The sequence below is a fragment of the Centroberyx gerrardi genome, chromosome 15 (genome assembly GCF_048128805.1).
Source record: "Centroberyx gerrardi isolate f3 chromosome 15, fCenGer3.hap1.cur.20231027, whole genome shotgun sequence".
In the NCBI taxonomy this organism is placed as follows: domain Eukaryota; kingdom Metazoa; phylum Chordata; class Actinopteri; order Beryciformes; family Berycidae; genus Centroberyx; species Centroberyx gerrardi.
Window position 1 is genome coordinate 25,289,971 of NC_136011.1, and position 15,379 is coordinate 25,305,349.

At 42.3% G+C, this 15,379-nt stretch overlaps 1 protein-coding gene across 3 annotated transcripts in view; it reads left to right on the forward strand.

Moving 5' to 3' along the window:
• ugp2b (UDP-glucose pyrophosphorylase 2b) overlaps window positions 1-15,379 on the forward strand; it is a 409,818-nt gene that overhangs the window by 25,733 nt on the left and 368,706 nt on the right. For all 3 annotated transcript variants that reach the window (XR_013507201.1, XM_071905321.2, XM_071905318.2), the window contains exons 4-7: window positions 1-113; window positions 5,244-5,377; window positions 11,948-12,245; window positions 13,247-13,444. The exon at window positions 1-113 is cut by the window's left edge and continues 73 nt beyond it. Coding sequence is in view for 2 of the 3 variants with exons in the window: in XM_071905321.2 (XP_071761422.1) it covers window positions 1-113; window positions 5,244-5,377; window positions 11,948-12,245; window positions 13,247-13,444 (743 nt within the window). In the remaining variant the exon portion in view is untranslated. The remainder of the gene's footprint in view (window positions 114-5,243; window positions 5,378-11,947; window positions 12,246-13,246; window positions 13,445-15,379) is intronic.

Consider the following 15,379-nt stretch of genomic DNA (forward strand, 5'->3'; position numbering starts at 1 on the left):
TGGTGAAGCTGAACGGAGGCCTGGGTACCAGCATGGGGTGTAAGGGCCCCAAGAGCCTGATCAGCGTCCGCAACGAGAACACCTTCCTGGACCTCACCGTGCAGCAGATAGAGGTACAGTGACCCACACCGGCCACAACCATGACAAACACCTGACTTCAGGTCTTGGGTAAAGTTTTCGTTTGCCTGTGGCCCCACTATAACTTCAATGGGGTTTTGAATGTGGTTTTGGATTGATGCCGAAAATAAGCACTGAGTTTATCACAGGCTTATGATATTCGTACGTTTTGTTATATGAGATAATCTTCACAAATCAACATTGCACTGGAAATAACTATAAATTGGTAAATCTACAATAGAATATCATTAAATTGAAAAGAGTGCGAGTACTAGATTTTAAAGGCTTCAAGGCAGACTATTCTGCGTAATAACGTGATGATTTTGTGACAAATCCACTGTAGTTCAATTTCTAACACAGCTATTTGTTGGCAACTTACTTTATTAGGGCACATAAAAGCTTCAAAAACTAGAAGGACACTCGGAGAGCGCAGACCTCCGCCAAGGTTCGTGCTATTATTGCTTGTTCGTGAGTCAGATCCGGATCCGCTCCAAAATTTAATGGGTTCTTCCTTGGCCCATGCTACATCCTTCCATGAAGTTTCATGAAAATCGGGCCAGTAGTTTTTCCGTAATCCTGCTAACAGACAAACAGACAGACAGACAAACAAACAAACAAACAAATGGCACCGAAAACATAACCTCCTTGGCGGAGGTAATAACCAATGGGATTTTATCTCACAGAACAAAACGTGAAACTGTCTTTAGCTTGTCTTAACCACAGACCTTATTTGAGGCTTTTAACCAAAGCCCCGTTCAAATCGGGACCACTTTTCATTAAAAGTCCTCACTTTAACCGACAAGGGCTCGAGTGACCAACTGTCCCTCAGAAAGCACCATGCTTCACCATTAATCATTTTGTAAGACTTTTTCAAATGGTGGGCGTCTCATTTTGGAACAAAATAAAGAATTTTGTTCATGTCAAGAGAAACATGATAATATTTCGGCTTAATGCTCTGATGAAGGCCATTAGGCTGAAATGTTGGCGTGTTTGTCTAGACAAGACCCAAAATAAATTGGTGAAATAGATATTTGTCTGTCCTGAAGATTTACCTGGAGTCTTTTGACACTTGAATTTTCATTTGACCCAAAGTCAGAGGCAAAAGTACTGTGATTTCACTTGTCTGTATATCTTTTTAAAAAGAGAGTGGACAATCTGCTGTTCTTCACCGAGAGAGTAGAAGAGTTGATAGGAAGACAGAACAGTTCAAATTACAGACACAGAGCTCTTTACCACTTCACCAAAACTAGATGTCAGTTGCCTTGGGGTGTGTGGAACAAATGAACTTGTGTATGGATCCTCATCTGAAGAGTTAGGATGGACTCATCACCAGCCAAACTTTCTGTCCGTTCTTGGGAGTTGCTGTGATCTCACAACTTGTTTGTTTATTTTTTAATAGGTTGTCATGAAACCTCTCTCTACCGCAGGCCTATGAAACCACGACTGCATAATAAGCTTTGAAATTTTCTTTTTTTTTTTTTTCAGTCTGCAAGCTTTTCTCAGAAACACAGATGATATTTTTCTCCCTTAGAACTCACATTCCTAGCGCAGATTTGGCTGCGAGATGAACGGTCAGGGTTTGGTGTTGCTTCCCAACCCAGCTGTCATGATGTCACTATGATGTCAGAGTGGGTGGGGGTGGACATAAGAGAGGGGCAGGGGTGAGGAGGTTTGAATGGAGGTCAAGACGTAACGCACCAGCTCCTCCGGCCCAGCAGGAAGTGATGCACTGTCTGGGGCGATACGAACATCTCGAGTTGATTTGTTGTAGTGGTTTTAGTTTTCTGGGAAGTTGTATGAACTCACACAATCCCACGGTAGGAGCTGAGACTTCTGTACACATAACCAGACGCAGGCGAAGCACAGGAAAAATGGGTCACGGGGTGATCCGAGGATTGAGGAAGAAAAAAAACATACCGTCACCTCGCCTCTCTTCATGAACTGAAAATTACAAGCATGTGTCTTTTCCCCTGAACTTTTTCCTCTCCCTGACACTTTATGCGTACTTTTCCTCCAGGCGCGAGTTTCTGTTGCTTCTACGTGTCTGAGGTGCCGGGGGAGAGACATGCGTTTCTGAAAATGAGCTGAGGGTCTTTTGAAAGGACTTGTGTGTGATATCTGGAGGGAGTCGTAGTGAAAGAGGATCTGTTGGTGTGCGGGTGGGCAGGGAAACAGAGACAGCAGTGTGCTGGAGGAGAGGTGTGTGTGTGTGTGTGTGTGTGTGTGTGTGTGTGTGAGGGGTGGGGGGACTGCAGTTACTCACGCATAATTGTACATTGAGATTTTTTCTTTTTCACACAATAACCATAAAATTTGGCAAAGCAAATGTACAATAGATGAAAAAAAATACAATATAATAATTTTGTTTTCCACATTATCGAGACTAACAGTCACTTGATTTGTTTATTAGTCATATGATATGTTCCCCATATAGAAAGACTAATAAACTAATGAAGTGAATTACATAATCATGCAGCCTTATGCACGACATATGAACACTTTCTGCTCTGTCCATGAAACAGACAGACCAAGTTATGATGCCTTATTGATTTCACCTATTAAATCCACTTCATTTGTGAAGGGGAGATGTAGATGAAGGGGAAGAGAAAGGTTAAAAGTTTTTATTTTTAAGCTTTGAGACCTCATTTGACATGGATTGTGCACAAGGAACTCAATATTAGGGAAGTGATTCTCATAATTTGTGCATTTGGTGTGTGTGTGCATGGGTTTGTCAGAGAGACTGTGCCAGAGCTTTGTTGTGTGTGTGTGTGTGTGTGTGTGTATGCATGCCTTGGCTGCATAGTATTTGTGTGTACGTTTCATAACAGCCTCTCGGGACGCTCCTCTCTCCCCAGCACACTGCACTCTGTGTCCAAGTCACCGCTCTCCATTTTCTCTGCAGGTCTGGTCAGATTACCTCCTGACTGAATCAGCCCATTTAGAAAGAGGGGAAAATGGATCCCATACATGTAGAGACCCCTAACCTCGTCTCCTGTGTGAGAACGGCCCTGTCAGCCACCACGCTGCCTCAGTCAGATGACCGCACATTTACTTTGGACTGCCTCCAGTTCAGTCCTGACGCCGTAAGCTCTCAGTGCGAGCAGACGTGGGATGGGCTTATTGGGATGGCGCCACCTGGCTGCGGAAGATTTAGTGCTTTCATTTGACTCGACTGTCTGGTCGATTTGTGAGTGAAGCAAGGTATAAGAGTGGCTGCCTAAGTCTTGGATGCAAGTCTTTGGTCAAGATTTCTTGAAATAATTAAGCACCGGTACAGGCTGTTTTTTTTTAAAGATCAGAGCTCCAGAAAAGCTTCTGATGTGGGTTTTTTGTTTTGTTTTTTAAGAAGTTTTAAATTTGTTTGTTTAATTGGCAATACATGTATAAAAATGCTGTTGTTTTTTTTGCTATCAACACAGGCTACAAAACCGAACATTTTCTTTATTTTGACTATTTTTCACATTTTAGAATAATGGTAAAGACATCAAAACTATGAAATAACACAAATGGAATTGTGAGTGTTAAACAAATCAAAACTATCTTATATTTTAGATTCTTTAAAGTAGCCGCCCTTTGCCTTGATGGAAAGGCAAAGGCTTTGGAAAGAAATTCATACATAGGATCAACTTCACTATTTATATTTATCTAAGAAACACATTTCAAGCATTTAAGCAGAAGCCTTTAGATCAAAATGGTTTTAAGAGAATGAAAAACATAGTACATTCAATCAGGTGTGTCCAAACTTGACTGGTAGTGTATGTTCTCTTTTTTTTTTTTTTTTTTATGTGCGACATTTGAGCCCAAAATGTCTTCATCATCAGCACACTGCTGCTTACTTTACCCAACTGTAGCCAATTTCTTAATATCAGTGAAGCCAAAAGTCAAGTGAGAGCACATTATGATAGCCAGTATATGAGATAGATGGGCAGTATTGTACAATAGCACTGGGGAAGTCAAAGATAGCGTATTATATATTACTCAACACTGGATGAAACAGTTACAGGAACTGCACTCCCTGCCTTTGCTCTTGGTTGTGTAAACCCTCTCCACACACCCAGTGTCAACACACTGTAAAGCGCATGGTATGTAATGCTTTTTTATAACTGTTTGCGATTCATTATGGTGTATGTGAGTCCTAGGAGGGGTGCATGAGCTTTTTAAAATCCTTGAACTGTTATGACGCCACACAAAAGGGTGAAGGAAAGTTATACAGCACAGTGTACCTGTGTCACACTCTTTAAGTTGAGTGAACAGTGTTTATTTTAGGAGTGGTGATTATTGAGCAACAACAGGTGAGCCAGCGACACCCAGACTTGACTCCTCTCCATCCTGGTCCCTCGGTGACCTTTCCACTCCAGCTTAGAAAAGCTCAGTCATTCCCCAGCTCATCTCTTCAACAAGTTCCTCACGTCAGCTTCTCCCCACTGAATCGTATCCTCTTTCCCATCCTCCTCCTCTTCTCACTCTAATTTTCTCTTATCTTGAAAAAAGAAATTGCTTCTATCTCCCCTTAGTTCTTCTTTTTATTTTCCTAGCACTTCATATTCAACCCAAGGCTCTTTGTAAGTTTCTCCGGATAAGAGTGTCGGATTAATACCGAAAATGTAAATAACAATATTGCACCATAACTCGCTGCCTCAAGGTCATTATTGCTTTTACAAAACCGGTACCAACGCCTGCCATTTTAATGGGAATGGTTAGCCTGAAGACAGACTTCTACAACACAACTACAAAAATGAAATGAATTGGTTTATGGAGAACTGATATCCAGGATAAAGTGAAGTTGCTGGGAAGTGGGCTTATGCAACAATTTATCACTTTTCCAGAAAGTGCCAGAAGGCACCGGTTCAAATTCCAAACAGTCTGGAAAACTCCCTGTCAAAAACTACTGTTGAGGTGCCCTTGAGCAAGGCACTGAACCGTCCGGTGCTCCAGCCGAGCTCCCAGCTGTGAGAGGGTGTAACTGTATAACTGAAGTAAGGCATTGATGGAAAAGAGCACACATGCTCAATCAACCTTCCCTGGATAAATGAAGCTTAAATAAAGTTTACTGGCATTCATATAGTTTGTTTTTAACCCTCCCTCCCCCTTCTCTCCCCCTTCTCTCCCCCTTCTCTCTCCCACAGCACCTGAACAAGACTTACAACACAGACGTGCCGCTGGTCCTCATGAACTCCTTCAACACGGATGAAGACACCAAGAAGATCCTGCAGAAATACACACACCACCGTGTCAAGATACACACCTTCAACCAGAGCAGGTAACACAACATGGCAGTGTCGCACTAAGCAAGTGTCACAGGGGATAATAGTGGGCCTGGTGCGAAGAGAGACTGGAACTGAAAGGCTTTGACTTTGGTTGCTTGTAATGTTTTTTTCAGTGTAGGAATTTAAATTTAGACTTATATTACACTCTATGTAAATCTCTCTGGATAAGGGTACCAGCCTGAAATGTACAGTAAATGCTTTGTGGAGCATTGTGTAATGATGTGCAGAGTTGAATCAGCCCATTGTACTGTCCAAGTTTTTTTTGCTAACCATCAAAACGGTCAAAAAACAACTTCCAGTCACCTGACAGTGCAGTGCGCTCTAAATACTGCGCATACCATGAACTTTTACTGACCATCTCATCCAGAGCCACCTAGAAAGTGTGCAGCATTAATTTAAATTCCTAAATTGACAATATTACAAGTAACCAGTATAGGATAGAGAGGAGTGGAAAGCTGGGTCAAAGCTTTCCACTCCTCTCTATCCTATACTGGTTACTTGTAATATTGTCAAACTCTCTATCCTTCCCTCTCCTTCACTTTGCCATATTGAAAAGGAAGGCACGTTGCCAGAGCAACAGTTTGACGACATTGAGACATCTCTGTTCTGTCATGTTTTAGAAATTAGACATTAGAGGGGAGAAAGGCAGACGCAGAGCTGCCACAGCCTTTTTCTGCACGCACACTCCCTACTAGCACTTGATATATAGACATATGAATATTGGTCCTGCTAGTAATGCGTATCAGTTCCCCCAAAAAATGTGATTTCGGCCCATTAACATAAGGTTATTTATTTTTTGAACAATTTGAAACAAAATCCAAGATTCAAGAACACCTGTGTGCTTGAGTATCAGTGATACTGCAGAGATATATCGGACATTTTTTTAAATTTTCTTTCCCATTTATCAGTATTGGATCCAAACGTCTTATATCGGTCGTGGTCTACTGACTGAACTCAGTGTCTCTCCTTATGTACCGATCTATATCTGAATATATATCCCCCGCTGTGCGTTCTGCTCCCGTCTCTGAACCCGAACTGTGAAGAACAGAGGCCGCTCCACAGGAAATGTAATATATGGAGCAAGCCGTTAATATTTAAAACCACGGTCTCGCCGACTTGTCAGTCCAATTGCACTTACTATTTCCTTTGAATTATTTAGAGCATTCGTATGTACGCTGGAGGAAGTGTAGTACAAAGCGGTTTTGGACAGTGGGGGTGGGATACATCTGGGATTCACTGTCGGCACAGAGAAAGTTGGGGATTGATTGACAATTCATAGGAGACCTGAGAGAAGTGGATGGTTCAGGTGGTGATGATAATTGTTACAAAGCAAGTTCAATTCTAGTGCAGTCCATATTATCTAATGTTCCAGTTGAGTTTTTTTTAAGTCCACAGGGCAAATCTCAATTTCACCAGCCGCTTTCACTGTTTACCAGCCAAAAAGTCCTGGTTGGTTACCTGCCAAAGTAACTGGTGGAATAGATGAACTTAGCAACAACAGCCAAATATCTAACAGCATCTGCCTGGCAGCTGATGTTAATTTCCCACCCTGTTTTCAGTTTGTTTGTGTGTCATTTTAAGGCCTCTGTCATTTACCTCCTCCAAACATTGAAAAAGAGCAAGAAATTGGAGGAATATATTAATTGTAGCTTAGCAAGTTCGTTTTAAATGCAAATCTAGCTAAATATAGCCTACGTTCTTGTATTTTGTGACAAAAACGATGAAAAACGGAGGCAATACGTTAAGTATCCTTGACAGAGACGTAAATAATCTGCAAGTAGTATGTGCTGAGCTCAGGCCTGGCTTGATTTACAAAGGCATAAAACTGCTGAAAGCCCTGCGAAGCATTCTGCTAAGCTGCCATTCTTTCTTTGCTGACTGACATTAATTTCATGTAAAAGAAAGGGCAACGAAGGAGAGAAAGGAGATATTAAAGGGATAAAGAGGGAGACAAGTAAATGAAATGAAGATACAAAAAATTTTAAAATATTCTAAGAAAGGCATGAGAATATGAGAGAAACAGCAAGTCGTGTATAGAATAGAATAGAATAGAATAAACTTTATTGTCCAGCCGAGGCAGGAAAATTGTCCTTGGTCTCACCCAGGAAGATATAAATACAAACATGTCCACAAGATAAAAAACATCACATTAACAGAACAAAGATCTCTCAACTATACAACAACAGTGCATTCATACCCACGGTGTACAGCCTACACTCCCATATTTAAGTTTACTGTAGTTTGTTGACCACATTAATTGCATTTGGGATAAAAGAACCCTTGTAGATCCTTTTCTTTGCCAGGGGTATTCTATAGCGTCGCCCTGAGGGGAGCAACTCAAACTCAGGGTGGAGGGGATGTGTCACTGATGATTGACAGGGCGTTCCTGTGTACAGCTGTGCTGTAAAGGTCATCTAATGGCTTTTGTTGGCGGGACACTATCTTCCCTGCTGTCTTAACAATCCTGTTCAGCTTGTTTCTATTTACTAAAGTCAAGTGCCCATGCCAGACAGAGATATTAAAAACAAGGTCCCCACGGGTCCTTGAAATCCTTGAAAGTTTGTGAATTTTAGAATAAAAAATCAAGGCCTTGAAAGTTTTTGAAAATAGACATAAATAGATATGGGTCATTGAAAGTGCTTGAATTTATATATTTGTGTTAGAGAAGGCAAGAGACCACATAGTCTGCCATCACTGTAACGCAGCACAGTTGAGAAGTGTTCACACATTCAAGCCTCTCTCTCTTTTTAATTGTTGTCTGTGAGCTTCTGTAAAGCCTGCTAGTTCTCATTATAAAAATTCTCAGTGTTGTAACAGTAATTAACCTTGATCCGTGTCTCAAACTATGCCATGTTGGGTCCTTGAATTTGAGGGAATTGGGCCTGGAAAGTCCTTGAAAAGTCCTTGAATTTGATGTTTAATAAGGTCTGGGAACCCTGTAAAAACAAGGATGCTCTCTATCAGGCTGACAAACACTTTTTCCAAAATGTCAAGACTGACCCCAAACCCCTTCAGTTTCCTAATTAAAAACAGTCTCTGACTAGCTTTCTTACATATAAAATCAACATTGTCTGTGAAAGTCAGTTTGTCATCTGTGTGTGTTCCCAGATACTTAAAACAGTTGACAGTTTCCACGGTGTGGTCACACAGTATCAGTGATGAGAGTGGATCTGCTTGGTTTAGAATAAGTTCCTTTGTTTTTCCAACATTAATTAACAATAAGCTGGACTTACACCACTGTTCAAACTTGGAAACCTGAGCAAAATAATCAGAGACATCATCAATCGGTATCACAATTAGCAGATGAGACCAGATTAAACTCCCAGAATCCCTTTTAATTGCTTCCCATTCACTGCATCAGAAGCAGATCTCATGGCTTACACACACTGCTGCCTTGTTGGATTCGTGCAAACACAAAGGGCACACAACTTGTCGTTAAATATTGATCAGAGCCCGGGACTGTAGTGGTAATATTTGATTGGATTAATTGAATTAGTTGAGGATTTACCTCAGAAAACACCCTAAGTAACTGCTGCTGACGAGACTACAGAGTTGGAGAGACTGCAACACTGCTCCGTGTGTGTGTGTGTGTGTGTGTGTGTGTGTGTGTGTGTGTGTGTGTGTGTGTGTGTGAGAGAGAGAGAGAGAGAGAGTCTTGCTTGCTTGCTATCAAGGGTCGGACCTTTCCCATAACTGGAATGTCACAGGTTTGATTCCTGTTTCCATCCCTGTAGTGTCACTGTATCTGATATGGCATTTTAATGGAACGCCCTGCCTGAGGATCTCAAGCTAGTCAAGTCAGTTTCTAGTCAAGTCTCTCCTCAAAACACATTTTTATGAAAAGGTTTTTTATATTCATTTTTTTTTATTTGTTTGTGTTTATTTTCTATTTCTTGTTTTTTACTTCATTGTTCTCGTTCATGTAGTTGTGTTTTTATCGATACGCCATTCTTTGTATTTTACTATTTTACTATACTTTTATTTATTTTTTGTTAAGCACTTTGAAACAGTGTTTTGAAAGGCGCTATATAAATAAAGTGTCACGGTCTGGCATCTGTGTTCTTCAGATGCCATTCTCCACCTGTCCACCAGACGCCCTCGGACTTTCCTCCCTTCTGTGCTCCTTCCCTCCACACCTGCCCTGCATCACCCTCGTTAGCCCCGTTACCTTGTTCCCTCTTCACCAGCCTGCTGTCTACCTATCAGCTCCTGGACTCATGCTGCCTTCAAACGGAACTCGTGAGCTCGTGGTTACGACATGGGAAGTCGTGTAGACGATATGCTTGGCGTTCAAGTGGTTAAGTCGTGAGAGCACAGCTGCTAGGCAACGCTGCGTCTAGAAGCCACCAAGGCTAACACTTTAGCTAGCTAGCGAGCGGGTAACGTAATGCAGGAAATGCAAAGGCATAATGACAGAGGAAAAAGATGAGGCCGTTGGGAATATCAACATTTTCCTCAGACATATCATAAAATTACTAAGAAAAACTCTATACAACTAAAATTACAATATATTAACTTACCATCCACCGAATAATGAACTTCCATGGCCTCCGCCATTTCTGAAAACATCAACAAACACGTCACAACTCGTGAACTCGGAGCTTTCAGAAAATTTCCACTTCCGAAGTCGTGAATACCACATGAGGGGGGGCGTTCATATGGACTCCTCTCGTGAACACGGTAAACACGAGCCCATTTGAAGGCACCATCATTTCCCTCCCGCCAGCTGTTCCTCATTTCCTCATTAGTCTGTGTGTATAAATAGTCTGTGTTCCCTTGGAGTGATGTCAGTTCATCTGTTTAGTTACCTGCTTTGTGTCTGTTTAGTTACCTGCTTAGTTACCTGTTCTGTTTCCTGAGTCACCTGTGTTGCTTCCTGTTGAAGTCTTCTAAGACTGTTCCTGCCAGGTTTGGACTCTTGGTTCCCATTGCCTGTCGGCCAGGTTGAGTTTTGCCTTTTGGTTTTCCTGTTTTGTACTTCGCCTCAGTTCTTCATTAAAGCTTCTTGCTTCAGAAAAGCTCTCTGCCTCGACTGTCTGCATTTGGGTCCTAATCTCTGCCTTTTGACAGTAAGTGTATTATTATTATTATTATTGTTTCAAATTCCTAAATTTATTCACTGCTTGACTGTTGTACAGTAGATCAACAGCCAGTGCTGTCCAGCCACATTTCCATGCTACATAATTGGAATAATAGACTTTTTCTATAAGCAGTAGGGTGGCCTAGTGAGTAGGTTTAGGCTCAAACCCCCATGTCAGAAAGCATCCACCCTGCTGAAGTGTCCTTGAGCAAGACACTGACTCCCTGTGTAGCTGCTCCTGACCCTAAACCTCCCTAAACCTCTAAGGTACCAATGCATCTGAATAAGCATAAAAAAATCCAGTTTATCCTTTAATAAGACGTGTTTATTTACTCGTGGAAGAATATCTGTCCCCTCCATGGCAGCGGTCGTGGATCTGGAAAAAGAAAAACTTATTGTGGAAGTAAGCGGTGTTCTCACTTGGGTCTGAGATGACGTAAAACCTGTGCAAACCTTTGAAGTCCATGAGCTCGCATCAAAACCACTCACCATCTGGAACATCTTCCTCAGAACCGTCGCTTGGAGTTAATCCTCCATTTAAAAAAGGCGTCTACACCTCCTCTGCGCCTCCTCTCACCTGACCCGGCTCATCTGTGCCGTGACTATCCCCCAACTGCCAAAACAAAGCCGACTCCCACTCAGTCCCGTTCCCCTAAAATGAGGTTTGTTAACTCGACCTGACGCGGATCCCTCTTAGAAACCCTTTGATCAGGTTAATGCACACAGCGACGATGGCTTGGACTCCTTGGCTTGTTGCCTCGCCTGCCTTCATGGAAAAACTCAAAAAGTTTGCTTGATGAGGCTGATCTTTGAAGTCCTTTGGTGATCTGAAAAGAAGAAATTGCCATGGTATTTGGCATGGTGCTTTGTGGCAAAGTTTCCATGGCTTTACGTAAGACGTGAAGCAAAAAGATTTTACACATTCTGTATTTTCTTTGTGCTGTTCATCTATTTATATGTGCAATCCCAGATTCAAAGCTCTGCAGCGGGCTGAATGAGTTCATCTCTCCTTTTTTTGGTTGCAACTTCGTCCTTATCAGTTACTTATACTGACAGAAGCAGAGAAAATTCTTCATGGAGGCTCTACAAACAAAAAATGATACTTTCATTTCACACTTTGTCACTGTCGGGTGAAAACCCTCTATCTCCAAAATGTCAACTTTTCAGGAACTAAGAAAAACAGCTTTGTTTTAGCTTGATCACAATGCATTTTTGACTTTATTCTGTAGATTTTCCTTTGGTTGCATAAGCCCAGGAGGTTGGAGAATTTTCTCAACCTCAGTTGCATGGTTTTCACAGGACAACAGCGACTTGCATGTGTGACACTTTGATGCAATTGTGTGACTACCACAAAAATGCAGGGTCATGTCATGTTTCTACAGACCAACAGCGTTCTCAAATAATTGTGATTGTTTTGTCAAAGGAAAGAAAAGCATTTGTAGTGGGTCGGCTTCATTTGGACTCCTCCTCCTCCTCCCTGCAGGTATCCCCGCGTCAACAAAGAGTCCCTCCTACCGGTGGCCACCAACATGGGCATGACCGGGCAGAACGCCGACGTCTGGTACCCTCCCGGGCACGGCGACATCTACGCCAGCTTCTACAACTCGGGCCTGCTGGACCAGCTGATAGCCCAGGGCAAGGAGTACATCTTCGTCTCCAACATCGACAACCTGGGGGCCACCGTGGATCTGCACATCCTGCACCACCTGGTCAGCCAGCCCAACGGCAAGCGCTGCGAGTTCATCATGGAGGTGACGGACAAGACGCGCGCCGACGTCAAGGTGTGTGGGGAGGAGGAAGACTGGGTTTTGATTTTTAAAGGCTGGGTGATGTTCAGATGATGAGGCTAATGCTGGTTTTAAGGTTTGTTTATGTAGAGTGATACCTGCACTGTTCCTTTACACGTGTGTGTGAAGGTCTGGCCTTGTACCGTGTGTGTCAGTATTTACTGTGTTACTATGCAAGTTGTCATAATGTCTCTGCACTGATGCCACCAAAACAAATCCAGTTATATTCATCATGCCTAAATAAAGTGATTCTTATTTTAACTGAAGTAGTCTTAGTCTAAGGACAAATTAAGGATTAATTTCTCTTTGTTGCACTCTCTAGGTGAAAATGACGAATTGGTTTGATTTGGCTTGATTTGGCACTGGAAGGCAATATTGAGCTAGAATGGCAATATTACGCAATATATCAATCAATATATAAGGCAACTGACCTAGCCTGTGAACCTTAGATTATGGATTGTGTGGTTTGCCTCCTGGCCAGTAGCACTCAAGGTGGGTGTAATGAGGTGAGACAGTGCTAGGTCAGGTGTTTTTGGGGCTTTTATGGTTTTCAGACTTACAGCCTCGTTCTGCCTCTAGAATTTTTTGACACATTTGGGTGTGTTTTAGGGGCTGGGTGGGATTTAATAATGATCACCTGTTTAGTTATGCATAAAAAATTCAGAACACATGGTGCTTGCTCTGCCTTTCCCTTTGCTGTCGCCTGCACTTTTAGTGTAGGGATAATTAAACTCCTGGACTCACTATAGCTTTGCCATTGTCTTGTGGCTTATGAAAGCTTACTGGCCACGCGAAGCTGAATGTTTGTTAGTTTTGGCTGTGCCTGGTAGCTTTTAACTTTGGCAGGTAACCAGCCATCATCTGAAGATCCTCTCCCCTTCTAAAAATCATATTTGGGAAAATGATGAGAACGGCTGGTGAATTTTGGACTCCATCAGCCACAGACTGACAGGATGACCGGGAAAATGATGACTCTGACTTGGTGCTTTTTCCAGGGTGGCACGCTGATCCAGTATGAAGGTAAACTGCGTCTGCTGGAGATCGCCCAGGTGCCCAAGGCCCACGTGGACGAATTCAAGTCGGTCACAAAGTTCAAGATCTTCAACACCAACAACCTGTGGATCTCTCTGGCTGCTATCAAGAGGCTGCAGGAGCAGAATGCCATGGACCTGGAGATTATAGTCAACCCCAAGGTGAGGGGAGGGGGGGGGACCCACATGCACGCACATAGGGGAACTAACTCAAAACACACACACACGCACACACATGCACACACACAGTACACACACATAAGATAAGGAGGAGAAATCTCATGCATCAATACACTCTGCACTTCCCTCACACATCAATGGAGTTCATAAGTCAGCCACCATGTGAGAGGAGGGGAACTCGCATATTCACTCGCTCGCTCTTTCTCACACACACACACACACACACAGACATCAAAAGACTTTGTGGAAAATGCTCAAGGAACAAATTACAGGGTAGCTTCCAAACAGATGTGATTACCTTGTGACCTAATAACCTCACAGCTGTGTGTGTGTGGGTGTGTGTGTGTGTGTGTGTGTGTGTGTGTGTGTGTGTGTTTGCGCGTGCATGTGTCTTGACATGTCATACCCTTAGGTGATAATGGAAAGGTTGTGTCACTTCACACACTAACAGCAGGAGCTTCTTGGCCACAACGCATCAATAGTGACCCCTGACCTCTAACCCTCATCTCCCATGTAACCCTTCACCTCTTGGCCTGTTGGCTAAGCGATAAGAACACACACGCCGAAATCATCCATGTGTTCTTGGTAACATTTTAGCAAACACTATGTTGAGTGATAAAGGGCTCCCACACTTTTCCATAACTTCATACCAAATTTTCATGACTGTACTACTGCGGTGTAATCATAATTAATTTGTAAAAATGTTTAAATTTATGAATCTGTCTTTCCCAGCCAGTCCGAGATTCAAACCCACAACCTCCTGGTCCTTAATGTTCACTAATGTGACTTGAGAGTCCGGCATAGACATCAAGTGCTTAGGGGCATATAGGGGTGCCATCTGCAGTATAATCAAGCTTAGGTAAAGGTGAAAAGTATAAAATATATATATCTATATACATATATAGATATATATATACAGGGATCATACAAGGTCCTTAAAGTGCTTAAAGTCCTTACTGGAATACCTGGAAAATGAGCCTGAAATGTGGGGAGGTGCTTAAAAAGAGCTTGAAATAAATAAATAAGCAAATAAATAAAATGTTTGCAGTGTTTGACAGAATGCAAGTCAAAACATAGAAAAGAAGACCAATGTATTCTGGGAAAGATGACTTAAAAGCATGTGAACATGTGAACCTGTAATATGAAATGCAGTAAGGTTTAGGGAAATAAAGAAAAATAGTGCTGGAAAAAGTCATTGAAAGTCCTTGAATTTGATTTAATATTGTCTGTATGAACCCTGTGTATATAGTACAAAATGCAGCAGCCAAGCTATTGACCAGAGCCAAAAAAAGAGACCATATCACTCCAATTCTAGCTGCACTGGATCCCTGTCAGCTATAGAATAGATTTTAAAATCCTGCTTTTTGTCTACTAAGCCATCCATGGTCTTGCCTCTTCTTATATTGCCGAGCTTCTGTGCCTCCACAACTCCGCCAGGCCCCTTAGATCCTCAGAGCAGCAGCTCTGAGCCAGCTCTCCATCCGAGTTTATACGAATACGAAACTTGGAACAAACTTCTCTTACGTATCAGATCAGCCAAATCTATCAATCACTTTTAAAACCCTGCTTAAAACCCACTTCTATTCCCAGGCCTTTAATAGTGCGTGAAGTGAATACACATGCACATTACTCTTTACTCGTTACTCTCTACTCTCGCTTGCTTTCCTATTTCGGCATGATTGTCTTTGTATTGTTTTCTCATCTATCTGCAGTATATGTATAAAACTAAAAACTAAAATATGGAACTGTGGTAAATTCCCAGCCACCCTCCACCTCAACCCGCAAGCAAACAGACTCTTCTTCTCGTCTCTCCCTGAGCAATATCATCTGTCCTATTTTAGCAGGGCCATCGTGTCACATTAGAAGCAGTAGCCATGTATAGTATAGCAGAGCAGAGAGATAGCTGCACCACTCTGC